Below are 27,740 nucleotides of genomic sequence, written 5' to 3' on the forward strand. Positions count from 1 at the left end.
AGGCAGACAGACAGACAGACAGACAGATAGACAAAGCCATACAGACAGTAACAGACAGATAGACAGACACCAACCGACAGACACCGACAGACACAGACACAGACAAACATACAGACAGATATACAGACAGATAGACACAGCCATACAGACACACACCGGCAGACAGACTGACAGACACATACAGACTGACAGACACATACAGACTGACAGACAGACAGACAGACAGACAGACACAGCCTGACACGGACAGACAGACCGACACATACAGACTGACAGACACATACAGACTGACAGACACATACAGACTGACAGACAGACACAGACCGACAGACACAGATAGAGACACAGATAGAGACACAGACAGGCAGACAGACAGACAGACAGACACAGCCTGACACGGACAGACAGACCGACACATACAGACTGACAGACACATACAGACTGACAGACACATACAGACTGACAGACAGACACAGACCGACAGACACAGATAGAGACACAGACAAGCAGACAGACAGACAGACAGACAGATAGTCACAGCCATACAGACAGACAAACAGACAGACAGAGAGACAGACAGACAGACAGAAACACAGACAGACAGACAGAAACACAGACAAACACCGACAGACATACACCAACCGACAGACACCAACACAGACAGATATACAGACAGATAGACACAGCCATACAGACAGTAACAGACAGATAGACACAGCCATACAGACACAGACACACACCGACAGACAGACAGACACAGACAGACTGACACGCATACAGACTGACAGACACATACAAACTGACAGACACAGACAGACTGACAGACAGACACAGACAGGAACACAGACAGACAGACAGACAGACAGACAGACAGACAGACACAGCCTGACACGGACAGACAGACCGACACAGACACATACAGACTGACAGACAGACACAGATAGAGACACAGACAGACAGACAGAAACACAGACAGACACCGACAGACATACACCAACCGACAGACACCGACATACACCGACAGAGACAGACATACAGACAGATAGTCACAGCCATACAGACAGTAACAGACAGATAGACAGACCGACCGACAGACAGACACCAACCGACAGACACCGACACAGACAGACATACAGAAAGACAGACACAGCCGTACAGACACAGACACACACCGACAGACAGACAGACAGACACACAGACAGACACCGACAGACATACACCAACCGACAGACATACAGACATACAGACAGATAGACACAGCCATACAGACAGTAACAGACAGATAAACAGACCGACAGACAGACACACAGACAGAAACACAGACATACACCAAACGACAGACACCGACACAGACAGACAAACAGACAGATAGACACAGCCATACAGACAGTAACAGACAGATAGACACAGCCATACAGACACAGACACACACCGACAGACAGACAGACACACAGACCGACCCAGAGACAGAGGCAGACAGTCACAGAGACAGTGACAGAGACAGACAGTCACAGAGACAGACAGTCACAGACACAGTCAGAGACACACAGACGAATGGACGGACACTCAGACGGACACTCAGACGGACACACGGACAGGTAGACGGACACACGGACAGGCAGACGGACACGTGGACGGACACACGGACAGGTAGACGGACACATGGACACGAGGACAGACACACAGACAGGTAGACGGACACACGGACAGTTAGACGGACACGAGGACGGACACACGGACAGGTAGATGGACACACGGACAGGTAGATGGACACACGGAGAGGTAGACGGACACACGGACAGGCAGACGGACACGAGGACGGACACACGGACAGGTAGCCGGACACATGGATACGAGGACAGACACACGGACAGGTAGACGGACACGAGGACAGACACGGACAGGTAGACGGACGTAGACGGACACTCGGACAGGTAGACGGACACGAGGACGGACACACGGACAGGTAGACGGACACACGGACAGGTAGACGGACACACGGACAGGTAGACGGACGCACGGACAGGTAGACGGACACACGGACAGGTAGACGGACACATGGATACGAGGACAGACACACGGACAGGTAGACAGACACGAGGACAGACACTGACAGGTAGACGGACACACACAGGTAGACGGACACTCGGACAGGTAGACGGACACGAGGACGGACACGGACAGGTAGATGGACACACGGATAGGTAGACGGACACGAGGACAGGTAGACGGACACACGGACAGGCAGACGGACACGATGACGGACACACGGACAGGCAGACGGACACGAGGACGGACACACGGGCAGGTAGACGGGCACACGGACAGGTAGACGGACACACGGACAGGTAGACGGACACACGGACGGACACACGGGCAGGTAGACGGACACACGGACAGGTAGACGGACGCACGGACAGGCAGACGGACACACGGACAGGCAGACGGACACACGGACAGGTAGACGGACACACGGACAGGTAGACGGACACACGGACAGGCACACGGACACACGGACAGGCAGACAGACACACGAACAGGTAGACGGACACACGGACAGGTAGACGGACACACGGACAGTTTCCCATGCCAATAAAGCCCCTTGGGGGGAGGGAGAGAGAGAGGTGTGTGACAGCCATCTTGTCTGTGATGTGTTTGCATGTTCTCACTAACAACAAAAAAACACTCCTCAATCAATCACCTCTATTCAACCTCTCTAAACCTGCAACAAGGGTACGAGGGACACACCTGGACGATGTCTGTCACAGTGTGTGTGTTTCCTACGCGACTTCAGAGATTCTCTTTAGTGTCTGATGTATTGCATGTGATCTCTAAGTGTGTGCAATCCTCACTAGGGGTGTGTGTGTGTGTGTGTGTGTGTGTGTGTGTGTGTGTGTGTGTGTGTGTGTGTGTGTGTGTGTGTGTGTGTGTGTGTGTGTGTGTGTGTGTGTGTGTGTGTCGGTATAGTATTGTAAAGGTGTGTTTGTCCTGTCTTTTCCAGATGCACCATCCCATTCAGATGAAGCCTGCAGACAGTGAGAAATCAAACGGTGAGTGATCACACACACTGGGCTGAGTATTGCATGGTCGTGTGTGTGTGTGTGTGTCTGTGGCTCAGTGATCCTGTTTCAGAGAGAGAAAGAGAGATGTATGAATTATTAAAGTGTTCAGGGAGGGGGGGTCAGGGAGAGTTCAACTGTTTTGGCCCCACAGTGAACCAGCCTTTCTCCCTGCGTCTCTCTCTCACTCTCTCACTCTCTCACACACACACACACACACACACACACACAGACAAATGGCTCTATTGCAGATGCGGTTACAACCCCATTTATCCAGCCATAAAGCTTTTCTGTATCTGAGAGAAGCCAGACAGGGACCACGTCCCAATACTAATAGCCTCTTTTCCTCATCCGCTGGACCACTGAAAGTATAGAAGGATTGAGGGTAATAACATTGGGACAGACGGGACAGTACTGGCTGAGCTCCACCCAGAGAGACAGAGGAGTGTCATAAAGCCACTGACAGCACACAGGCATCACTTAAAGCTTAATAAAGACGCTCGTAGCCACATCTTCTAGACTCGACCCACTAAGGGAATACAATGCACTCGAAACCTATAGCTCCATCCATATAAGTCATGATGAGACCTTAATAATGCTTTCCCGCTCCAGACGTCTTCTGTGAGGTTATGAAATAGGACTTGGTAAGATATATCTGTCTCGGTAACGATGATGAGAGCTGAGTAAAGCTCCAGCCGGCTGTGGCTGCAGTCATCATCCACCGTAATGGGAGATAGTAAAGTACGGCCATATGAAATGTATTCGTCTTTCTAATGATAGTACGTTCCATAGACCTTTATTGGAGTTGCTATAACCATGACGAATTGTCGCTAAGCGGTTTGTTGCTTTAGTCAACCAAGAGGTGTGTGTGTGTGTGCTCGCGCGTGTGTTTGCCTTCGCCACACTGCTGTATCGATAGCCCGTCTTCACTTTCCGCTTTCTTTCTTCAAATCTGATCTGGAATCAGTAAAACGCTGTTTCTCTGCTTCCCGATAGGTCACTAACTCGGACTCGGGTCGGCTAACAGATGTTTAGTCACCGTTAAGGATGTCTCTGCGGTTTCTCCATATCCTCTTCTCTGTTAATTCATTACAGTGCTGATAGTGAGCGAACGTACACAGCCGAGTTGGAAGCCTTTGAAACAACACTTATCTTCCCAGTGTTGTTTTTTTTAAACGCACAAACAATTCAAACAGCAAAATAAACAAGTGCTCTATTGATTTCCCAGAGTGCAACAGACCGCTTATCTCTTTCGCCTCCCGGTAAGAGCTGACAGTTTCCTCATTAAAAATGAATTGAATTAGCATTACTCTGAACGGTGAGCAACACATACACACTTTCTCTCTCTTGTCTCTTTCCCACGGTCATACACACACAGAGATAAGAAACAGTAAGTGTCCCTGTCTCTCTCTCACACACACACACGCACACACACACGCACACTGTTACACAGGCCGAGGTATTGCAAGTTAAATGGAGCGATTGGGTCAGAGAGAAAAGGATTAAACAGGAGGAGGAGGAAGAGGAGGAGGGGCAGGCAGACAAAAAGAAACCCGGAGAGATGGGAGAGGAGGAGATGGAGAGAGAGAAACGAATAGAGGGAGAGAGGAACGAATCGAGAGAGAGAGTCGCACAGAGACTTGGTGTTGAAGTGGTAATGAGACATTGATCACAGCCTGCAGATGAAATGCTGAAACTCTCTCTCTCTCTCGTCTCCTTTTTTTTGTGTTTCTCACCCATTTGAATGTCTTCCTCTCTTCCCCTGCAGCGGTGGAGGACAGGAAGCTGTTCATCGGCATGGTGTCGAAGAAATGCAATGAGAACGACATCCGAGTCATGTTCTCTGCGTTCGGACAGATCGAGGAGTGCCGGATCCTGCGAGGGCCCGACGGACTCAGCAGAGGTGTGTGTTTCTTGGGCTCCGTCCATATACACACTCACCCTGACCCCCTCCTCCCTTACCCACCATCCTTTTCACCCCTCCAATCTATTATATCCACCCCCTATTCAGTTCTGAGCCCCTTATCCCTCCCCTGACAGTTCTCTAGGCAGAAGGAGAAAATATGTTCTCCCTCGCTTTTGGCCAACCATAGACCTACTACGCAATCAGCAGTGCAGTGTCCCCCTGAGTCAATCTCCTCTTCACTGCCCCCACCCCCCCTTCACCCCCTCCAATCCCCCTGCCTCCTCTCCTCCCTCCCCCTCCCTCTGTGGTCTCTATGTGCTGAGGAGATGGGGCGGGGTCTGCCAAACCAAACTGTCTGTTCTGCTCGGCGTCACACCTGGCTGTCACTGTCATCGTCACACAGGTTTATGTGGATGTGTCTGTTGTTGTGTGTTTCTCTGTGGGCGTGTCAGTTGATGTGTGTTTCTCTGTGGATGTGTCTGTTGTTGTGTGGTTCTCTGTGGATGTGTCTGTTGTTGTGTGTTTCTCTGTGGATGTGTCAGTTGTGTGTGTTTCTCTGTGGATGTGTCAGTTGTGTGTGTTTCTCTGTGGATGTGTCGGTTGCTGTGTGTTTCTCTGTGGATGTGTCGGTTGCTGTGTGTTTCTCTGTGGATGTGTCGGTTGCTGTGTGTTTCTCTGTGGATATGTCGGTTGCTGTGTGTTTCTCTGTGGGTGTGTCGGTTGTTGTGTGTTTCTCTGTGGATTTGTCGGTTGTTGTTTGTTTCTCTGTGGATGTGTCAGTTGTGTGTGTTTCTCTGTGGATGTGTCAGTTGCTGTGTGTTTCTCTGTGGATGTGTCGGTTGCTGTGTGTTTCTTTGTGGATGTGTCGGTTGCTGTGTGTTTCTCTGTGGATATGTCGGTTGCTGTGTGTTTCTCTGTGGGTGTGTCGGTTGTTGTGTGTTTCTCTGTGGATTTGTCGGTTGTTGTTTGTTTCTCTGTGGATGTGTCAGTTGTGTGTGTTTCTCTGTGGATGTGTCAGTTGCTGTGTGTTTCTCTGTGGATGTGTCAGTTGTGTGTGTTTCTCTGTGGATGTGTCGGTTGCTGTGTGTTTCTCTGTGGATGTGTCGGTTGCTGTGTGTTTCTCTGTGGATGTGTCGGTTGCTGTGTGTTTCTCTGTGGATGTGTCAGTTGTGTGTGTTTCTCTGTGGATGTGTCGGTTGCTGTGTGTTTCTCTGTGGGTGTGTCGGTTGTTCTTTCTGTTACTGTTGACCGTCTCTCATTATCTGAAGGTCTCTTCTTTTCTCCTCAAGGTGCCTCTAGCCACTAGCCGTCTCTAATACTCTACTATCACACACACTCAGTCCTCCACTCTCTCTCTGTCCTCCTGTCCCTTCATCCTCCCCTCTCTCTCTGTCCTCCTGTCCCTTCATCCTCCCCTCTCTCTCTCTCTCTCTCTCTCTCTTTCTCTCTCTCTCTTCTTCTCAATCACGTGTCTGTTGTCCTCATGAATATTAGAACCTCGGTCTGTCCCCCTTTACTGCACATAACCTCCACAAACCCCAGGCTTCTTAACATGCCTGTCAGAGCAGTCTTAGTCTAGCCTGGTCCAGAGCAGTAAATACATGAATCAGAGTGAGGCTGCAGATAAATAGGCCTTCAAGTGGGTCTGCCTGTCCCACCTGGCTCTGCGCGAACACGGAGCTGCTATTAAACCACAGTATCAATCAGAAGCCTGTTCTGTTCCGCCACCCACTATTAATAAAATATGGATCACACCACTGGTGGATCCACGGCTGGGCCTGGGGAGCTACCCTACATTCATGAAAGGACTGTTCTCTTTCTCCTCTCCTATCGGAGCCCGCTGCATGACGACAGGATGCGGCCCGCTAGATATTTATAGCGTCGGCTAGGCGGCTAAATCCCATCTTCTTCGCTGGATGGTGAAAAACATACTGGAATGGAAAGAGAAGCTTTTATCAGGACATTTTTTATCACTGACCGTAATATGGTTCAGATCAACAGAGGGGTTTATTTTGGGTATCGAACGAAGGAACAGGCTCGGAAACTAACGAACGCATTTTGGTGGAAGAAAGAGAGAATGTCTGTCTTCTATTGTAAAATGCCTCATTGGTTCTATGGTATAACGGCCAGTAAACAGTATTTCAATGGCGAGTCCACAGGAACTGCCTGGCCTTTTAAGAGTTGGTGAAAGACTGAGAGTAGATTAAAAAGACCCAGTCTAGCAGGTCACCTTAACCGGGGGATTCTCTCTGTAGCATAACAACTGGGTCATGTACTCTGAGGTTTTTCAAGCTATTTTAAAGATGTTGGCCCATCTAGAATTACCCCACATTAGTTTCTCTAACTTGCTCAAAGATGACCGACCTTGGCCTTTCTCAACTGATGCCAGATCAGCAAGACCCTGGACAGTCTTCTCACACTTTAACCCCAAGGCAACTTCATCTGCCACATCTTGCTACAGCACAGACCTGGTTAGGTTTTATGGGTGCTGTTAGGCAGGCCCATAATGAATAGTCTAGACTATCCCTAACCCTCAACCCTGTTCTGTCACAGAGGACGAGACAATCATAAAGGTAGAGGAGGAATCACAGACACTCATCTGTTCTCTCCTTCATTCCCTTTCTCACTCGTCTTCCTCCCCTCCATCCTCTCTGTTTCTCTCTCTCTCTCTCGCTCTCTCTGTCTCTCTCTCTCTCTCTCTCTCTGTCTCTCTCTCACACACACACACTCACCCATTCACTCACTCGTATACTCTCTCTTTCTGTCTCTCTCTCGCTCTCTCTCACACACACACTCACTCGTATTCTTTCTCTTTCTGTCTCTCTTTCCATCCGTCCACCCCCACCCCATGCACACAGTTCTGACTAGATGACCTGTCTGCTAGCTAGCTAACTGTATCCTGTGCAGTCAGCTAGCTACAAAGTGTGTGTGGAGTGGGTCTGGGGACGGCTGTGCTACTACTGCTAGCATGGCTCACTGTGTGTTAGTGTGTTAGCGTGTTAGCTTGGGGGGTGGGGGTGTTGAAGCTCTCCTCCAGTATATTGACACTGCCTCTCTCTGATCACTCCCCAACCAACAGGCCTCAGCCAGCGGGAAGCCAACGTTAAGGGTAATACCATTTAATTTAATACTAGTCTATTACCCAACAATTTTGATCCAACCGATCAAACTCCAAATCGCCAAATAGTTAAGAGTTCCCAAAGAATGTGCACCATTCTGCCCGCCACATGCACTCTCCCTCCCTCCCCCAAGATTTGCTCAATTTGTGTGATTTTCTGTGATGTCTTTTCAGAATGCATTCTTCATAGAACCCTAGAGACGGTTTGTCACAGTCGTCCGCCCCGCCCCGGCTCCCTCCCCTCTCTCTCTTGTCGGCTTCATGTCCCAGAATAGGACAGTAAGAGAGAAGGAGGGGGGAGAGAGAGAGAGGGAGGGAGAGGAGGAAGAGGGGGCATCCAATCAGACACACAATGCAGGCCTAATGAGTTCAAATCGTTTTAATGCAAATTGGACAGATTTACATTCTCTAGAAGAGTGGGAGGAAGAGTGACTGGGGAAGATGAAGAGTGGGAGGATACTAGTACAACCAGTTATTTCTGTGTAGGAGCGAGAGAGAGATGGGCAGAGAGAGAAAGAAAGAGGCTGGGAAAGATGAAGAGGGAGGGAGGGAGCTTCAACCACCCCACCTCATCTCAATGCTCAAGTCATCAACAGCCATCCCCATTGGCGCACGACAACCTGCCAATCAAAACTCTTACTGATTCTGATTGGAGTTGTCCTATTGTAGATGGGGTTGGGTGTGGTCGTCATGGTGCTAGCTGTGCTCTTTGGCTGTTGTTCCTTAGCAACCTGAAAACACTGTTGTCTGCTTGTTTAGTTCTCTGTACAATCTCTGTTTTGGGTTTATAACAACGACGTGTCCAACCCTTTTGTCTTGTCTTGTTTTTCTTGTCTCCTCCTCTTCCTCCTCCCGTTCCTTCTCCTCTCCCTCTATCCCATTGTCCTCTTCCTCCTCCCGTTCCTTCTCCTCTTCCTCTATCCCATTGTCCTCTTCCTCCTCCCGTTCCTTCTCCTCTCCCTCTATCCCATTGTCCTCTTCCTCCTCCCGTTCCTTCTCCTCTCCCCCTATCCCATTGTCCTCTTCCTCCTCCCGTTCCTTCTCCTCTCCCTCGATCCCATTGTCCTCTCCCTCCTCCCGTTCCTTCTCTTCTCCCCCTATCCCATTGTCCTCTTCCTCCTCCCGTTCCTTCTCCTCTCCATCTATCCCATTGTCCTCTCCCTCCTCCCGTTCCTTCTCTTCTCCCCCTATCCCATTGTCCTCTTCCTCCTCCCGTTCCTTCTCCTCTCCCTCTATCCCATTGTCCTCTTCCTCCTCCCGTTCCTTCTCCTCTCCCCCTATCCCATTGTCCTCTTCCTCCTCCCGTTCCTTCTCTTCTCCCCCTATCCCATTGTCCTCTTCCTCCTCCCGTTCCTTCTCCTCTCCCCCTATCCCATTGTCCTCTCCCTCCTCCCGTTCCTTCTCTTCTCCCTCTATCCCATTGTCCTCTTCCTCCTCCCGTTCCTTCTCTTCTCCCCCTATCCCATTGTCCTCTCCCTCCTCCCGTTCCTTCTCTTCTCCCCCTATCCCATTGTCCTCTTCCTCCTCCCGTTCCTTCTCCTCTTCCTCTATCCCATTGTCCTCTTCCTCCTCCCGTTCCTTCTCCTCTCCCTCTATCCCATTGTCCTCTCCCTCCTCCCGTTCCTTCTCTTCTCCCTCTATCCCATTGTCCTCTTCCTCCTCCCGTTCCTTCTCTTCTCCCCCTATCCCATTGTCCTCTTCCTCCTCCCGTTCCTTCTCCTCTCCCCCTATCCCATTGTCCTCTCCCTCCTCCCGTTCCTTCTCTTCTCCCTCTATCCCATTGTCCTCTTCCTCCTCCCGTTCCTTCTCTTCTCCCCCTATCCCATTGTCCTCTCCCTCCTCCCGTTCCTTCTCTTCTCCCCCTATCCCATTGTCCTCTTCCTCCTCCCGTTCCTTCTCCTCTCCCTCTATCCCATTGTCCTCTTCCTCCTCCCGTTCCTTCTCTTCTCCCCCTATCCCATTGTCCTCTCCCTCCTCCCGTTCCTTCTCTTCTCCCCTATCCCATTGTCCTCTTCCTCCTCCCGTTCCTTCTCTTCTCCCCCTATCCCATTGTCCTCTCCCTCCTCCCGTTCCTTCTCTTCTCCCCCTATCCCATTGTCCTCTTCCTTCTCCCGTTCCTTCTCCTCTCCCCCTATCCCATTGTCCTCTTCCTCCTCCCGTTCCTTCTCCTCTCCCCCTATCCCATTGTCCCTCCCTCCCTCCCTCCCTCCCTCCCTCCCTCCCTCCCTCCCTCACACCATCTCTCCATCCCTCCCCTCCTCCCTCCCTCCCACATCCCTCCCTCCCACCATCCCTCCCTCCCTCCCTCACACCATCTCTCCATCCCTCCCCTCCTCCCTCCCTCCCACATCTCTCCATCCCTCCCCTCCTCCCTCCCTCTCACATCTCTCCATCCCTCCCCTCCTCCCTCCCTCCCACATCTCTCCATCCCTCCCCTCCTCCCCCCTCCCACCATCTCTCCCTCCCTCCCTCCCTCCCTCCCTCACACCATCTCTCCATCCCTCCCTCCCTCACACCATCTCTCCATCCCTCCCTCCCTCCCTCCCTCCCTCCCTCCCTCCCTCCCTCCCTCCCTCCCTCCCTCCCTCCCTCCCTCCCTCCCTCCCTCTCTCTCTCTCTCTCTCTCTCCCTCCCTCCCTCCCTCCCTCCCTCCCTCCCTCCCTCCCTCCCTCCCTCCCTCCCTCCCTCCCTCCCTCCCTCCCTCCCTCCCTCACACCAATCTCTCCCTCCCTCCCTCCCTCACACCATCTCTCCATCCCTCCCTCCCTCACACCATCTCTCCATCCCTCCCCTCCCTCCCTACAGGATGTGCGTTTGTCACCTTTTCTACAAGGGCTATGGCACAGAATGCAATCAAAGCCATGCACCAGTCTCAGACTATGGAGGTACTGTACCCTCGCCCTTTCTCTTCAATTTCCTCTCTCCGTCTCTCTCTCTCCATCTCTCTCTCTCTCCCTTAATCTGTTAATCTCTCTCTCTCTCGCCATATGTCTGTCAATCTCTCTCTCTATCTTTTGTCATCTCATTCTCCACCTCTCTCTCTCGCTCTCGCTCTCCATCTAACCATCTCTCTCTCCATCTCTCTCTCTCTCGCCATCTCTCCATCTCTCTCGCCATCTCTCCATCTCTCTCGCCATCTCTCCATCTCTCTCTCTCGCCATCTCTCCATCTCTCTCGCCATCTCTCCATCTCTCTCTCTCTCGCCATCTCTCCATCTCTCTCTCTCTCGCCATCTCTCCATCTCTCTCGCCATCTCTCCATCTCTCTCGCCATCTCTCCATCTCTCTCTCTCTCGCCATCTCTCCATCTCTCTCGGCATCTCTCCATCTCTCTCTCTCTCGCCATCTCTCCATCTCTCTCTCCATCTCTCTCGCCATCTCTCCATCTCTCTCTCTCTCGCCATCTCTCCATCTCTCTCGCCATCTCTCCATCTCTCTCGCCATCTCTCCATCTCTCTCGCCATCTCTCCATCTCTCCATCTCTCTCTCCATCTCTCTCTCTCTCTCCATCTCTCCATCTCTCTCTCTCTCTCCATCTCTGTGTGATAGAATCTGTCGGATGCTGTCACATGCTCGTCATCCTTTGGCCAAATATGTCAACGTAGGAAAAAGAAGAAAAGTCACTTTCAAAACTCAGAACAGCAGTCATTCTTCCCAGAAAAAGAAAAACATAAAAGCATTGGGAAAAAAGTGTCAAAACAGACAAGATAACATAAGCAAGGACCCCAGATCACACTGATCAGCCTGACTGGCTCTGTTAAGGATGTCACACTCCTCAGAAAGAGAAGAGATGAGACAGGCAGCATTATAGACGCCCACATTTAGACAGGACCCCCATCAGTGACCCTATGACCTCTCTATTGCCATGGCGATGGCCATTGGGAGTGTGTCTGTGTGGGCTGTGGTGTCCTTGTCAGTTTGTAGGGTTTTTGACAGTAGGAGATGACAGGGATGTGATTGCAGGAGAATTACAGGGCCTTGGTCAGGCGTGTGTGTGTGTGTGTGTGTGTGTGTGTGTGTGTGTGTGTGTGTGTGTGTGTGTGTGTGTGTGTGTGTGTGTGTGTGTGTGTGTGTGTGTGTGTGTGTGTGTGTGCGAGCGAGCGAGCGATCTGGTAATGACACAGTGTATTAAAGACAGAGATTGACAGTCACCTTGGTGGCTCTCTCATTATGGCTGAGGATGATGGTAGCCATCCATATTGATGTGCTGTGACCCTGACAGGAAAAGGGCTGAGGATGATGGTAGCCATCCATATTGATGTGCTGTGACCCTGACAGGAAAAGGGCTGAGGATGATGGTAGCCATCCATATTGATGTGCTGTGACCCTGACAGGAAAAGGGCTGAGGATGATGGTAGCCATCCATATTGATGTGCTGTGACCCTGACAGGAAAAGGGCTGAGGATGATGGTAGCCATCCATATTGATGTGCTGTGACCCTGACAGGAAAAGGGCTGAGGATGATGGTAGCCATCCATATTGATGTGCTGTGACCCTGACAGGAAAAGGGCTGAGGATGATGGTAGCCATCCATATTGATGTGCTGTGACCCTGACAGGAAAAGGGCTGAGGATGATGGTAGCCATCCATATTGATGTGCTGTGACCCTGACAGGAAAAGGGCTGAGGATGATGGTAGCCATCCATATTGATGTGCTGTGACCCTGACAGGAAAAGGGCTGAGGATGATGGTAGCCATCCATATTGATGTGCTGTGACCCTGACAGGAAAAGGGCTGAGGATGATGGTAGCCATCCATATTGATGTGCTGTGACCCTGACAGGAAAAGGGCTGAGGATGATGGTAGCCATCCATATTGATGTGCTGTGACCCTGACAGGAAAAGGGCTGAGGATGATGGTAGCCATCCATATTGATGTGCTGTGACCCTGACAGGAAAAGGGCTGAGGATGATGGTAGCCATCCATATTGATGTGCTGTGACCCTGACAGGAAAAGGGCTGTCTGTGGCGTCCCTTTATGTCTCAGTATGTACACACAATCTACCATTGTGTGTGTGTCTGTCTGTGTGTACGTGCTTGTATACATGTCTATGATGTCTGTGTCGTGCGTGCGTGTGTGTGTGTGTGTGTGTGTGTGACTTTGCATTGCAGTTTGTGTGTTTACCCCCCATATTGCTCTTAATCAGTGTTTATACTATTTATACCATCATAACCTTCTGTACCATGGCCCAGTTAACTTTCCCAATATTTCACACACACATAAAGCCCCAAACAGGAGGCAGAGATTGCAGTGGACAATGATAATGGAACAAATGTTAATTTCCATGTGAAAAACATGCTGCTGACTAGCTCTGGGCAGGACCCAAACTGCTGCTCCGTTTTTGTAATGTCCCCAGTTTGCAATTTAAAAGTAATTACTTTGGGTCCGAACGAGGATTGGTAAATAGAGTTTGGTTATTGTCTTGGCTCTATCGTCCCCCACTGTTTTAGATTGTGAGCCTGTGTGTCTGTGTGTGTGCATTTCTATGTGTATTTGTGTGACTTTGCCTTTCACTAATGGCCTTGTCACTGTCGTATCCATTCTCATTATACTCTGGCATTCAGGACACACACACACACACACACACACACACACACACACACTTTATAAATGTCACGGCATTATGAAAGTGGATATGGACAGGACAGGTCATTTACGAGAAAGCACATTCATTTACACACCCATGTACGCACACACACACGTGCACGCATGCGCGCACACACAAACACAGAGAGAGAGAGAGAGAGAGGCGGATGTTGACTATTCCCGGTAGAGAGAAGTAGGGCAGACTAATGTGGTTGTATTTGTGTTACTCACGGTGCTCTGTAAAGCCTGGTGATTTGTGGCTGTGTGTATAATATTCATCCTGCCTATAAAGGCTGTTTGAGTGGTTAGAGGGCTGTTCGCTCTGCTCTGGCTAATATCAGGGCCGGCTCCAGGTATAAGCGACATAAGTGACCTAAGCAAAGAAGATTTTGTGGGGGGGAACTCAACTTACTGTTGAGATTTAGAATAGTAGAATACACAAGGTGCAATTTCAAAATTTGGTTGTGCAGGAAATTTGCTTTAGAACTGCCACATATTCTTTCTGCCCCATGTCAAAATGGCTAGAACTACCACATATTCTTTCTGCCCCATGTCAAAATGGCTAGAACTGCCACATGTTCTTTCTGCCCCATGTCAAAATGGCTAGAACTGCCACATGTTCTTTCTGCCCCATGTCAAAATGGCTAGAACTACCACATATTCTTTCTGCCCCATGTCAAAATGGCTAGAACTGCAAGAAATTAGCTGTAAAATGACTCAGAAATGGCTCTCCACCCCATGTCAAAATGGCTAGAACTGCAGGAAATTAGCTGTAAAATGACTCAGAAATGGCTCTCCACCTCATGTCAAAATGGCTAGAACTGCAGGAAATTAGCTGTAAAATGACTCAGAAATGGCTCTCCACCCCATGTCAAAATGGCTAGAACTGCAGGAAATTAGCTGTAAAATGACTCAGAAATGGCTCTCCACCCCATGTCAAAATGGCTAGAACTGCAGGAAATTAGCTGTAAAATGACTCAGAAATGGCTTTCCACCCCATGTCAAAATGGCTAGAACTGCAGGAAATTAGCTGTAAAATGACTCAGAAATGGCTCTCCACCCCATGTCAAAATGGCTAGAACTGCAGGAAATTAGCTGTAAAATGACTCAGAAATGGCTCTCCACCCCATGTCAAAATGGCTAGAACTGCAGGACATTAGCTGTAAAATGACTCAGAAATGGCTCTCCACCCCATGTCAAAATGGCTAGAACTGCAGGAAATTAGCTGTAAAATGACTCAGAAATGGCTCTCCACCCCATGTCAAAATGGCTAGAACTGCAGGAAATTAGCTGTAAAATGACTCAGAAATGGCTCTCCACCCCATGTCAAAATGGCTAGAACTGCAGGAAATTAGCTGTAAAATGACTCAGAAATGGCTCTCCACCCCATGTCAAAATGGCTAGAACTGCAGGAAATTAGCTGTAAAATGACTCAGAAATGGCTCTCCACCCCATGTCAAAATGGCTAGAACTGCAGGAAATTAGCTGTAAAATGACTCAGAAATGGCTCTCCACCCCATGTCAAAATGGCTAGAACTGCAGGAAATTAGCTGTAAAATGACTCAGAAATGGCTCTCCACCCCATGTCAAAATGGCTAGAACTGCAGGAAATTAGCTGTAAAATGACTCAGAAATGGCTCTCCACCCCATGTCAAAATGGCTAGAACTGCAGGAAATTAGCTGTAAAATGACTCAGAAATGGCTCTCCACCCCATGGCAAAATGTGTAGAATTACTGAAAATGTACTTTAAAATGTAAATGTTTCTCTCTGCTTTCAAGAGGGGGGGCCAAAATGTTTTGATCTCCACAACCAAATCTCGCTCAGGGCCCCCAAAAGCTAGGGCCGGCCCTGGCTAATATCAGGACTTCTAGAGACCAAGGATACGCACAACACAGTAAGTGGATTGTGAGTGAGGAAACACAGCCATGTATGTTTGGAGACTGGACAAACTAGACAAGTTAATGGGAGAAAAAATAGGGATGTAGGGATGGAGAGATTGACACAGTGAGGGAGGTATAAGCAGAGAAACAGCCGTCTCTGTGTCTGCTATTTACCACCAGCCCATTAAAACTAACAAGCTCATATGTCCTATGACGGGTTGGTTGTTCAGTAACAAAACTCACGCATGCGCAACTATGGGGCAAAACAGATGATTGGCTTAGACGATTGACAATATGTAAACTATATTTCATCTCCAATGTTTTTTGAAACCATAAATAGTACTAATAATAATTGCACAATGAGCAATTGTCTCTCAAATACACTACATGACCAAACGTATGTGGACACCTGCTCGTCGAACATCTCATTCCAAAATCATGGGCATTAATATGGAGTTGGTCCCCCCTTTGCCGCTATAACAGCCTCCACTCTTCTGAGAAGGCTTTCCGCTAGGTTTTGGAACTGCGGGGACTTGCTTCCATTCAGCCACAAGAGCATTAGAGAGGTCGGGCACTGATGTTGGGCGATTAGGCCTGGCTCGCAGTCGGCATTCCAATTCATCCCAAAGGTGTTCGATGGGGTTGAGGTCAGGGCTCTGTGCAGGCCAGTCACGTTATTCCACACCAATCTCGACAAACCATTTCTGTATGGACCTCGCTTTGTGCACGGGGGCATTTTCATGCTGAAACAGGAAAGAACCTTCCCCAAACTGTTCCCCACAGAATCATCTAGAATGTCATTGTATGCTTTAGCTTTAAGATTTCCCTTCACTGGAGCTAAGGGCCCAGCCCGAACCATGAAAAACATCCCCAGACCATTATTCCTCTTCCACCAAACTGCATTTGACACTATGCACTCAGGGAGGTAGCGTTCTCCTGGCATCCACCAAACACAGATTCGTCTCACGAACTGCCAAATGGTGAAGCGTGATTCATCACTCCAGAGAAGGCGTTTCCACTGCTCCAGAGTCCATTGGTGGCAAGCTTTACACCACTTCAGCCAACGCTTGGCATTGCACATGGTGATCTTAGGCTTGTGCTCAGCCATGGAAACCCATTTCATGAAGTTCCTGATGAACAGGTCTTGTGCTGACGTTGCTTACCGAGCCAGTTTGGAACTCGATTTTTACGCGCTTCAGCACTCGCCGGTCTCGTTCTGTGGCCTCGTGTGGCCTACCACTTTGCGGCTGAGCCGTTGTTGCTCCTAGACGTTTCAAATTCACGATAACAGCTCTAGCGGGGCAGAAATTTGATGAACTGACTTGTTGGAACGGTGGCATCCTATGACGGTGCCACGTTGAAAGTCACTGAGCTCTTCAGTAAGGACATTCTACTGCCAATGTTTGACTATGGAGATTGAATGGCTGTGTACTCAATTTTATACACCTGTCAGCAACGGGTTTGACTGAAATAGCCGAATCCACTAATTTGGGTCCACATACTGTTGTAGATATAATGTACATCATTACAGTTGTCGGTTAGCTAGCTAGCAAATTTGAGCCATATTAGCATAGACGTGACATCAGTCAAAACAACTCTAGAACAAGATAAAAATAGCTGAAACGCGCCACTTACGATTCCCCACATGGCAGCTTGTCATTGTTGCTAGCTAACTGGCCATCCAGAGTCACAACAACACACAGCCTTCTGCCACATTGTCAGCTAACCCATTTATATGTATAAGTCTGACTGACCATATAAGGCTACATATATCATATCCTTATTTAACTAGGCAAGTCAGTTAAGAACAAATCCAGGTGTGAAACACGAAAGGGACTCAGGGGGTTATGCTAATGTGATATAGGGTAAATTAATCAGAAAGAAAAAAAGCGCACACATCCCTGGGTCGCTCCTCTTTTCAGTTCACTGCAGCTAGCGACTGGAACGAGCTGCAACAAACACTCAAACTGGACAGTTTTATCTCAAAGACTCAATCATGGACACTTACTGACAGTTGTGGCTGCTTTGTGTGTCTCCGCAGAAGGCATTGTGCCTTTTAGTAGGCCGTCATTGTAAATAAGAATTTGTTCTTAACTGACTTGCCTAGTTAAATAAATGTTAAATAAATAAAAATGAAAATTATCATTAGCAGCAGACTCGTACATTTCCTCAGGGAAAACAATGTACTGAGCAAATGTCAAATAGTCTTATTACCAAATTACTGTACAACAGACCACGTATTCACCCTGCACACCCTAACTGACAAACAAACAAAACAAAACAAAGGCAAAGTCTTCTCATGTTTTGTTGATTTCCCAAAAACTTTTTACTCAATTTGGCAAGAGAATCTGCTATACAAATTGATAGATAGTGGTGTTGCGGGAAAAACATACAACATTATAAAATACATGTACACAAACAACAAGTGTGAGGTTAAAATAGGCAAAAAACACACATTTCTTTCCACATGGCTGTGGGGTGAGGCAGGGATGCAGCTTAAGCACCACCCTCTTCAACATATATCAATGAATTGGCGATGGCAGTCTGCAGCACCTGGCCTCACCCTGCTAGAATCTGATGTCAAATGTGTACTGTTTGTCTACTGTGTACTGTTTGCTGATCAAATCAAATCAAATCACATTTTATTTGTCACATACACATGGTTAGCAGATGTTAATGCGAGTGTAGCGAAATGCTTGTGCTTCTAGTTCCGACAATGCAGTAATAACCAACAAGTAATCTAACTAACAATTCCAAAACTACTGTCTTATACACACAAGTGTAAGGGGATAATGAATACAGTGCCTTGCGAAAGTATTCGGCCCCCTTGAACTTTGCGACCTTTTGCCACATTTCAGGCTTCAAACATAAAGATATAAAACTGTATTTTTTTGTGAAGAATCAACAACAAGTGGGACACAATCATGAAGTGGAACGACATTTATTGGATATTTCAAACTTTTTTAACAAATCAAAAACTGAAAAATTGGGCGTGCAAAATTATTCAGCCCCTTTACTTTCAGTGCAGCAAACTCTCTCCAGAAGTTCAGTGAGGATCTCTGAATGATCCAATGTTGACCTAAATGACTAATGATGATAAATACAATCCACCTGTGTGTAATCAAGTCTCCGTATAAATGCACCTGCACTGTGATAGTCTCAGAGGTCCGTTAAAAGCGCAGAGAGTATCATGAAGAACAAGGAACACACCAGGCAGGTCCGAGATACTGTTGTGAAGAAGTTTAAAGCCGGATTTGGACACAAAAAGATTTCCCAAGCTTTAAACATCCCAAGGAGCACTGTGCAAGCGATAATATTGAAATGGAAGGAGTATCAGACCACTGCAAATCTACCAAGACCTGGCCGTCCCTCTAAACTTTCAGCTCATACAAGGAGAAGACTGATCAGAGATGCAGCCAAGAGGCCCATGATCACTCTGGATGAACTGCAGATATCTACAGCTGAGGTGGGAGACTCTGTCCATAGGACAACAATCAGCCGTATATTGCACAAATCTGGCCTTTATGGAAGAGTGGCAAGAAGAAAACCATTTCTTAAAGATATCCATAAAAAGTCTTGTTTAAAGTTTGCCACAAGCCACCTGGGAGACACACCAAACATGTGGAAGAAGGTGCTCTGGTCAGATGAAACCAAAATTGAACTTTTTGGCAACAATGCAAAACGTTATGTTTGGCGTAAAAGCAACACAGCTGAACACACCATCCCCACTGTCAAACATGGTGGTGGCAGCATCATGGTTTGGGCCTGCTTTTCTTCAGCAGGGACAGGGAAGATGGTTAAAATTGATGGGAAGATGGATGGAGCCAAATACAGGACCATTCTGGAAGAAAACCTGATGGAGTCTGCAAAAGACCTGAGACTGGGACGGAGATTTGTCTTTCAACAAGACAATGATCCAAAACATAAAGCAAAATCTACAATGGAATGGTTCAAAAATAAACATATCCAGGTGTTAGAATGGCCAAGTCAAAGTCCAGACCTGAATCCAATCGAGAATCTGTGGAAAGAACTGAAAACTGCTGTTCACAATGCTCTCCATCCAACCTCACTGAGCTCGAGCTGTTTTGCAAGGAGGAATGGGAAAAAAATTCAGTCTCTCGATGTGCAAAACTGATAGAGACATACCCCAAGCGACTTACAGCTGTAATCGCAGCAAAAGGTGGCGCTACAAAGTATTAACTTAAGGGGGCTGAATAATTTTGCACGCCCAATTTTTCAGTTTTTGATTTGTTAAAAAAGTTTGAAATATCCAATAAATGTCGTTCCACTTCATGATTGTGTCCCACTTGTTGTTGATTCTTCACAAAAAAATACAGTTTTATATCTTTATGTTTGAAGCCTAAAATGTGGCAAAAGGTCGCAAAGTTCAAGGGGGCCAAATACTTTCGCAAGGCACTGTATGTACATAAAGATATATGAATGAGTGATGGTACAGAGCGGCATAGGCAAGATACAGTAGATGGTATCGAGTACAGTATATACATATGAGATGAGTATGTAAACAAAGTGGCATACTTAAAGTGGCTAGTAATACATGTATTACATAAAGATGCAGTAGATGATATAGAGTACAGTATATATGTATACATATGAGATGAATAATGTAGGGTATTTAAACATTATATTAGTTAGCATTGTTTAAAGTGGCTAGTGATATATTTTACATCATTTCCCATCCATTCCCATTATTAAAGTGGCTGGAGTTGAGTCAGTGTGTTGGCAGCAGCCACTCAATGTTAGTGGTGGCTGTTTAACAGTCTGATGGCCTTGAGATAGAAGCTGTTTCAGTCTCTCGGTCCCAGCTTTGATGCACCTGTACTGACCTCGCCTTCTGGATGATAGCGGGGTGAACAGGCAGTGGCTCGGGTGGTTGTTGTCCTTGATGATCTTTATGGCCTTCCTGTAACATCGGGTGGTGTAGGTGTCCTGGAGGGCAGGTAGTTTGCCCCCGGTGATGCGTTGTGCAGACCTCCCTACTCTCTGGAGAGCCTTACGGTTGTGGGCGGAGCAGTTGCCGTACCAGGCGGTGATACAGCCCGCCAGGATGCTCTCGATTGTGCATCTGTAGAAGTTTGTGAGTGCTTTTGGTGACAAGCCGAATTTCTTCAGCCTCCTGAGGTTGAAGAGGCGCTGCTGCGCCTTCTTCACGATGCTGTCTGTGTGAGTGGACCAATTCAGTTTGTCTGTGATGTGTATGCCGAGGAACTTAAAACTTGCTACCCTCTCCACTACTGTTCCATCGATGTGGATAGGGGGGTGTTCCCTCTGCTGTTTCCTGAAGTCCACAATCATCTCCTTAGTTTTGTTGACGTTGAGTGTGAGGTTATTTTCCTGACACCACACTCCGAGGGCCCTCACCTCCTCCCTGTAGGCCGTCTAGTCGTTGTTGGTAATCAAGCCTACCACTGTTGTGTCGTCCGCAAACTTGATGATTGAGTTGGAGGTGTGCGAGGCCACGCAGTCGTGGGTGAACAGGGAGTACAGGAGAGGGCTCAGAACGCACCCTTGTGGGGCCCCAGTGTTGAGGATCAGCGGGGTGGAGATGTTGTTGCCTACCCTCACCACCTGGGGGCGGCCCGTCAGGAAGTCCAGTACCCAGTTGCACAGGGCGGGGTCGAGACCCAGGGTCTCGAGCTTGATGACGAGCTTGGAGGGTACTATGGTGTTAAATGCCGAGCTGTTGTCGATGAACAGCATTCTCACATAGGTATTCCTCATTTCCAGATGGGTTAGGGCAGTGTGCAGTGTGGTTGAGATTGCATCGTCTGTGGACCTATTTGGGCGGTAAGCTAATTGGAGTCGGTCTAGGGTGTCAGGTAGGGTGGAGGTGATATGGTCCTTGACTAGTCTCTCAAAGCACTTCATGATGACGGAAGTGAGTGCTACGGGGCGGTAGTCGTTTAGCTCAGTTACCTTAGCTTTCTTGGGAACAGGAACAATGGTGGCCCTCTTGAAGCATGTGGGAACAGCAGACTGGGATAGGGATTGATTGAATATGTCCGTAAACACACCAGCCAGCTGGTCTGCGCATGCTCTGAGGGCGCGGCTGGGGATGCCGTCTGGGCCTGCAGCCTTGCGAGGGTTAACACGTTTAAATGTTTTACTCACCTCGGCTGCAGTGAAGGAGAGGCCGCATGTTTTGGTTGCAGGCCGTGTCAGTGTCACTGTATTGTCCTCAAAGCGGGCAAAAAAGTTATTTAGTCTACCTGGGAGCAAGACATCCTGGTCCGTGACGAGGCTGGTTTTCTTTTTGTAATCCGTGATTGACTGTAGACCCTGCCACATACCTCTTGTGTCTGAGCCGTTGAATTGAGATTCTACTTTGTCTCTATACCGACGCTTGTTTGATTGCCTTGCGTAGGGAATAGCTACACTGTTTGTATTCGGTCATGTTTTCGGTCACCTTGCCCTGATTAAAAGCAGTGGTTCGCGCTTTCAGTTTCACGTGAATGCTGCCATCAATCCGCGGTTTCTGGTTTGGGAATGTTTTAATCGTTGCTATGAGAACGACATCTTCAACGCACGTTCTAATGAACTCGCTCACCGAATCAGCGTATTCGTCAATGTTGTTGTCTGACGCAATACGAAACATATCCAAGTCCACGTGATGGAAGCAGTCTTGGAGTGTGGAATCAGATTGGTCGGACCAGCGTTGAACAGACCTCAGCGTGGGAGCTTCTTGTTTTAGTTTCTGTCTGTAGGCAGGGATCAACAAAATGGAGTCGTGGTCAGCTTTTCTTAAAGGAGGGCGGGGCAGGGCCTTATATGCGTCGCGGAAGTTAGAATAGCAGTGATCCAAGGTTTTGCCAGCCCTGGTTGCATAATCGATATGCTGATACAATTTAGGGAGTCTTGTTTTCAGATTAGCCTTGTTAAAATCCCCAGCTACAATGAATGCAGCCTCAGGATGTATGAATTCCAGTTTGATGATCTGGTGCTTCTGTCCCCAACCAAGGAGGGCCTACAGCAGCACCTAGAAATTCTGCACATATTCTGTCAGACCTGGGCCCTGATAGTAACTCTCAGTAAGACAAAAATAATGGTTTTCCAAAAAAGGTCCAGTTTTCAGGACCACAAATACAAACTCTATCTAGACAACATTGCCCTAAAGCACACAAAAAACTATACATACCTCGGCCTAAACATCAGTGCCACAGGTAACTTCCGCATAGCTGTAAACGAGCTGAGAGACAAGGCAAGAAGGGCCTTCTATGCCATCAAAAGGAACATAAAATTCAACGTACCGATTAGGATCTGGCAAAAAATACATGAATCAGTTATAGAACCCATTGCCCTTTATTGTTGTGAGGTCTGGGGTCCTCTCACCAACCAAGATTTCACAAAATGGGACAAACACCAAATTGAGACTCTCCATGGTAATGTTAGAAGATTAGTGTACATAGAATTATAATAGGGAGAATAGTGTACAATAGTAGGCTATGCTCTCGTCTATTGCCTGCTCTAACCATGGAACTGTGGGATGCAGCCTGGTCTTATAGACTAGACGTAACATAGTGAAAGTAAATCCGGGACACCTAATTTAGTATGATATGTTTGGCATGGTTACATAAGACAGATGGTTAATTGAGGCAGAAACGAAAGTAGGGTATTTGGTCGGACGTATAACGCGCGAACGTCGATCAATCCAAAGATCCAAAGTTGAAATCTCTTCACGGACGACTTTAGCTAATTAGCAACTTTTCAACCACTTACTACTTTTTTTTAGCTATTCAGCATGTTAGCTAACCCTTCCCCGAACCCTAACCTTAAACATTTTAGCTAATGCTCCCCTAACCTTAACCTTTTTAGCTATCCCTTCCCTAACCTTAACCCTTTAACTGAACTCTTAACCAACTGCTCTTAAATGCAAGTAAAACTAAATGCATGCTCTTCAACCGATCACTGCCCGCGCCTGCCCGCCCATCCAGCATCACTACTCTGGTTAGACTGTAAACACTCCTTCCAGACTCACATTAAACATCTCCAATCCAAAATTAAATCTAGAATCGGCTTCCTATTTCGCAACAAAGCATCCTTCACTCATGCTGCCAAACATACCCTCGTAAAACTGACTATCCTACCAATCCTTGACTTCGGCGATGTCATTTACAAAATAGCCTCCAACACTCTACTCAGCAATCTGGATGTAGTCTATCACAGTGCCGTCCGTTTTACCACCAAAGCCCCATATACTACTCACCACTGCAACCTCTATGCTCTCGTTGGCTGGCCCTCGCTTCATACTCGTCGCCAAACCCACTGGCTCCAGGTCATCTACAAGTCTCTGCTAGGTAAAGGGGGCCTTATCTCAGCTCACTGGTCACCGTAGTAGCACCCACCCGTAGCACGCGCTCCAGCAGGTATATCTCTCTGGTCACCCCCAAAGCCAATTCTTCCTTTGGCCTCCTCTCCTTCCAGTTCTCTGCTGCCAATGACTGGAACGAACTGCAAAAATTCTGAAGCTGGAGACTCTTACCTGCCTCACTAGCTTTAAGCACCAGCTGTCAGAGCAGCTCACAGATCACTGCACCTGTACATAGCTCACTGCACCTGTACATAGCTCATCTGTAAATAGCCCATCCAATCTACCTCATCCCCATACTGTATGTATTTATTTATCTTGCTCCTTTGCACCTCAGTATCTCAACTTGCACATTCATCTTCTGCACATCTACCATTCCAGTGTTTAATTGCTATATTGTAATTACTTTGCCTCCTATTTATTTTCTTACCTCTCTTATCCTACCTCATTTACACATGCTGTATATAGATTGTCCTACTGTATTATTGATTGTATGTTTGTTTATTCCATGTGTAACTCTGTGTTGTTGTATGTGTCGAACTGCTTTGCTTTATCTTGGCCAGGTCGCAGTTGTAAATCAGAACTTGTTCTCAACTAGCCTACCTGGTTAAATAAAGGTCAAATATAAATAAAATAAATACAAAATTAAACCTTACCCCTAGCCTAGCTAATGTTAGCCAGCTAGCTAACTTTAGCTACCTAGCTAGAATTTGTAACATATTAAACGCTTTGCAAATTCGTAACATTTAGTACATTTTGCAAATTCGTAACATATTGGGCCTTTTGCAACTTCGTAACATACAGTAACATACAAAATGGGTGATGGAAAATCCACAAATGAATACATACCATATGAAATGTAACATATCATACTAAAAGGATTTACCTCCAGAATAATATGAAATGCTCTGAGACCAGGTTGTGGGATGACACGGCCAAGTATACATCGGGTTCAAACTGTTACGGCTTGGTCTGCGCTCCACTCGTAACCATTTAGATTAACAAAAATATTTTGTAAATATATTATCAACTAGTACTAATGAGCCTTAGCAACAACCACATGGCCGTGACGGCATTTACAGAGGAAGCAAATGAAGGTAAACTAAACAATGTAATTAAATTGAATGATAATGTCGGCTATACCAACTGAAGGGAACTAACAGTAGTTGAATGTGTGTGGTTACTAGGGCTACTGACGGTCGATTCTGATAGTGGCTAATATTTAACATGATAGAAACAGGAAATAGAGAAAGTCGGGGTAGCCTATAATTAAGATAATCGAGAGTGCCCATCCCTACAAGTTAAAGGCTGTACAATTTAAATTCTGCATAACGGCACAGCATTTCATAAACTTTACAGTGGGAAAGTTGATATTATTTGCGTGTGAATGTGGTGTAATTATGAGGGAATATGGCATATCTGTAGACACACTTCCGCCACAACTTCATTCCATCTCCCCCCTAAACAAATAGCGGGTGAGTAGCATGCTATTCTCATGCTTAAGTTCAAGGTCAGAATACACATTGAGAGAAAAGTGCATAAAAGGGGAATTATGTTCCATTTACACACGCTTAACTCAGGTCGGAAATCCCCCCCTTAGAGAAAAGCCATGATTTAGCCCGAATCACTCGAGTATCAATCTCTGGAGCTCTATGACCCTTGCTCCTCCACCCCCTCCCAGGATCGGCCTCTCATTCTGGGCCGTGTTTTCCCGGCCTGCTGGATGTCAGCTGGAGTAATGAGATATTTAGCAGACAGAGAGAGAGAGAGAGAGAAAGAGAAAGGCCTGTCTCCAGGTGGAATGCGCTCTAACACAAGAGGCCCCTGACTGACTCTCCTCCGAATGCAATTTTCTCCCTTCTTTATCTCTCGTCTAGCTGGAAATAGGTGCTGGAGAGAGGGAGTAAATATGCCTGAGCTGCCTTCAGCTAAAGAGACATGTTCATCGGCTGATAGATACAGTCAAACCCTCAGATATGAACACACAGTGAGAGACATACACACCCAAACAGACATACACACCCAGACACACAGGCCAGCCCTACAGTATGATAGAGAGGTGATATAATATGCCATCTGGTTAGGATGGCGATCACAGTATGAGCCAACACTGTCACAAACTCCCTGACTGAGTCTGAAAACTCGCCTCCAACTAAATGTTTCAATTAAAAGAGTTTTATTCTCCCGTGGCAGATTGTGTGTTTGAGCAGGTTTTCCCCCCCAGTTAGGCTTTGATTTCAGCGTGAGGAATGTACTGGTGTGATATGATAGATTATAATGTCTGTGGTTTAGTGTCCTCTGTAGCTACATCACTGCTGCTGTGTCTTTTATGTTACAGCTCACTGCTTTGTGTGTGTGTGTGTGTGTGTGTGTGTGTGTGTGTGTGTGTGTGTGTGTGTGTGTGTGTGTGTGTGTGTGTGTGTGTGTGTGTGTGAGAGCGTTCTAACAGCCATTCACTGAGGTAAAAGATCCTCTGTCATCAGCATATTGCAGCTGAACAAACACACACAAAGACACACACACAGTGAGGAAGAGTGACACACACAGTGAGGAAGAGTGACACACACAGAAACACATGTACTTCATTTACGGACACAATCTCTGATTCTCTCTCTCTCTCTAAGCTCTCTAAATCTCTTTCTCTCGCCATCGTCTCCCGTCCCTCTGACCACCTCTGTTCTCTCTCTCTACCTCCGTCTCCCCGTCCCTCTGACCATCTCTGTTCTCTCTCTCTACCTCCATCTCCCCGTCCCTCTGACCATCTCTGTTCTCTCTCTCTACCTCCGTCTCCCCGTCCCTCTGACCACCTCTGTTCTCTCTCTCTACCTCCATCTCCCCGTCCCTCTGACCACCTCTGTTCTCTCTCTCTACCTCCATCTCCCCGTCCCTCTGACCACCTCTGTTCCCTCTCTCTACCTCCGTCTCCCGTCCCTCTGACCATCTCTGTTCTCTCTCTCTCTCTACCTCCATCTCCCCGTCCCTCTGACCATCTCTGTTCTCTCTCTCTACCTCCATCTCCCCGTCCCTCTGACCACCTCTGTTCTCTCTCTCTACCTCCGTCTCCCCGTCCCTCTGACCATCTCTGTTCTCTCTCTCTACCTCCATCTCCCCGTCCCTCTGACCATCTCTGTTCTCTCTCTCTCTACCTCCATCTCCCCGTCCCTCTGACCACCTCTGTTCTCTCTCTACCTCCATCTCCCCGTCCCTCTGACCACCTCTGTTCTCTCTCTCTCTCTAAGCTCTCTAAATCTCTTTCTCTCGCTTTCGTCTCCCGTCCCTCTGAACACCTCTGTTCTCTCTCTCTACCTCCGTCTCCCGTCCCTCTGACCATCTCTGTTCCCTCTCTCTACCTCCGTCTCCCCGTCCCTCTGACCATCTCTGTTCTCTCTCTCTACCTCCGTCTCCCCGTCCCTCTGACCATCTCTGTTCCCTCTCTCTACCTCCGTCTCCCGTCCCTCTGACCATCTCTGTTCTCTCTCTCTCTACCTCCGTCTCCCCGTCCCTCTGACCACCTCTGTTCTCTCTCTCTACCTCCGTCTCCCCGTCCCTCTGACCATCTCTGTTCCCTCTCTCTACCTCCGTCTCCCCGTCCCTCTGACCATCTCTGTTCCCTCTCTCTACCTCCGTCTCCCCGTCCCTCTGACCACCTCTGTTCTCTCTCTCTACCTCCGTCTCCCCGTCCCTCTGACCACCTCTGTTCTCTCTCTCTACCTCCGTCTCCCCGTCCCTCTGACCATCTCTGTTCCCTCTCTCTACCTCCGTCTCCCGTCCCTCTGACCACCTCTGTTCCCTCTCTCTACCTCCGTCTCCCGTCCCTCTGACCATCTCTGTTCTCTTTCTCTACCTCCGTCTCCCGTCCCTCTGACCA

General features: G+C 47.8%; 1 protein-coding gene across 50 annotated transcripts in view; it reads left to right on the forward strand.

Annotated features, from left to right (window-relative positions):
- The window catches only part of LOC110490359 (CUGBP Elav-like family member 2), a 243,817-nt gene that overhangs the window by 192,308 nt on the left and 23,769 nt on the right, over positions 1 to 27,740 (forward strand). For 30 of the 50 annotated variants that reach the window (XM_090200495.1, XM_090200500.1, XM_090200484.1 and 27 more), the window contains 4 exons: positions 3,002 to 3,050; positions 4,828 to 4,962; positions 8,045 to 8,074; positions 10,889 to 10,968. In XM_090200495.1, the coding sequence (XP_090056621.1) occupies positions 3,002 to 3,050; positions 4,828 to 4,962; positions 8,045 to 8,074; positions 10,889 to 10,968 (294 nt within the window). The remainder of the gene's footprint in view (positions 1 to 3,001; positions 3,051 to 4,827; positions 4,963 to 8,044; positions 8,075 to 10,888; positions 10,969 to 27,740) is intronic. The other 20 variants (XM_090200510.1, XM_090200501.1, XM_090200504.1 and 17 more) reach the window with 1 other exon arrangement.

The sequence above is a fragment of the Oncorhynchus mykiss genome, chromosome 15, assembly GCF_057628025.1.
Source record: "Oncorhynchus mykiss isolate SJ-2025 chromosome 15, ASM5762802v1, whole genome shotgun sequence".
In the NCBI taxonomy this organism is placed as follows: Eukaryota; Metazoa; Chordata; class Actinopteri; order Salmoniformes; family Salmonidae; genus Oncorhynchus; species Oncorhynchus mykiss.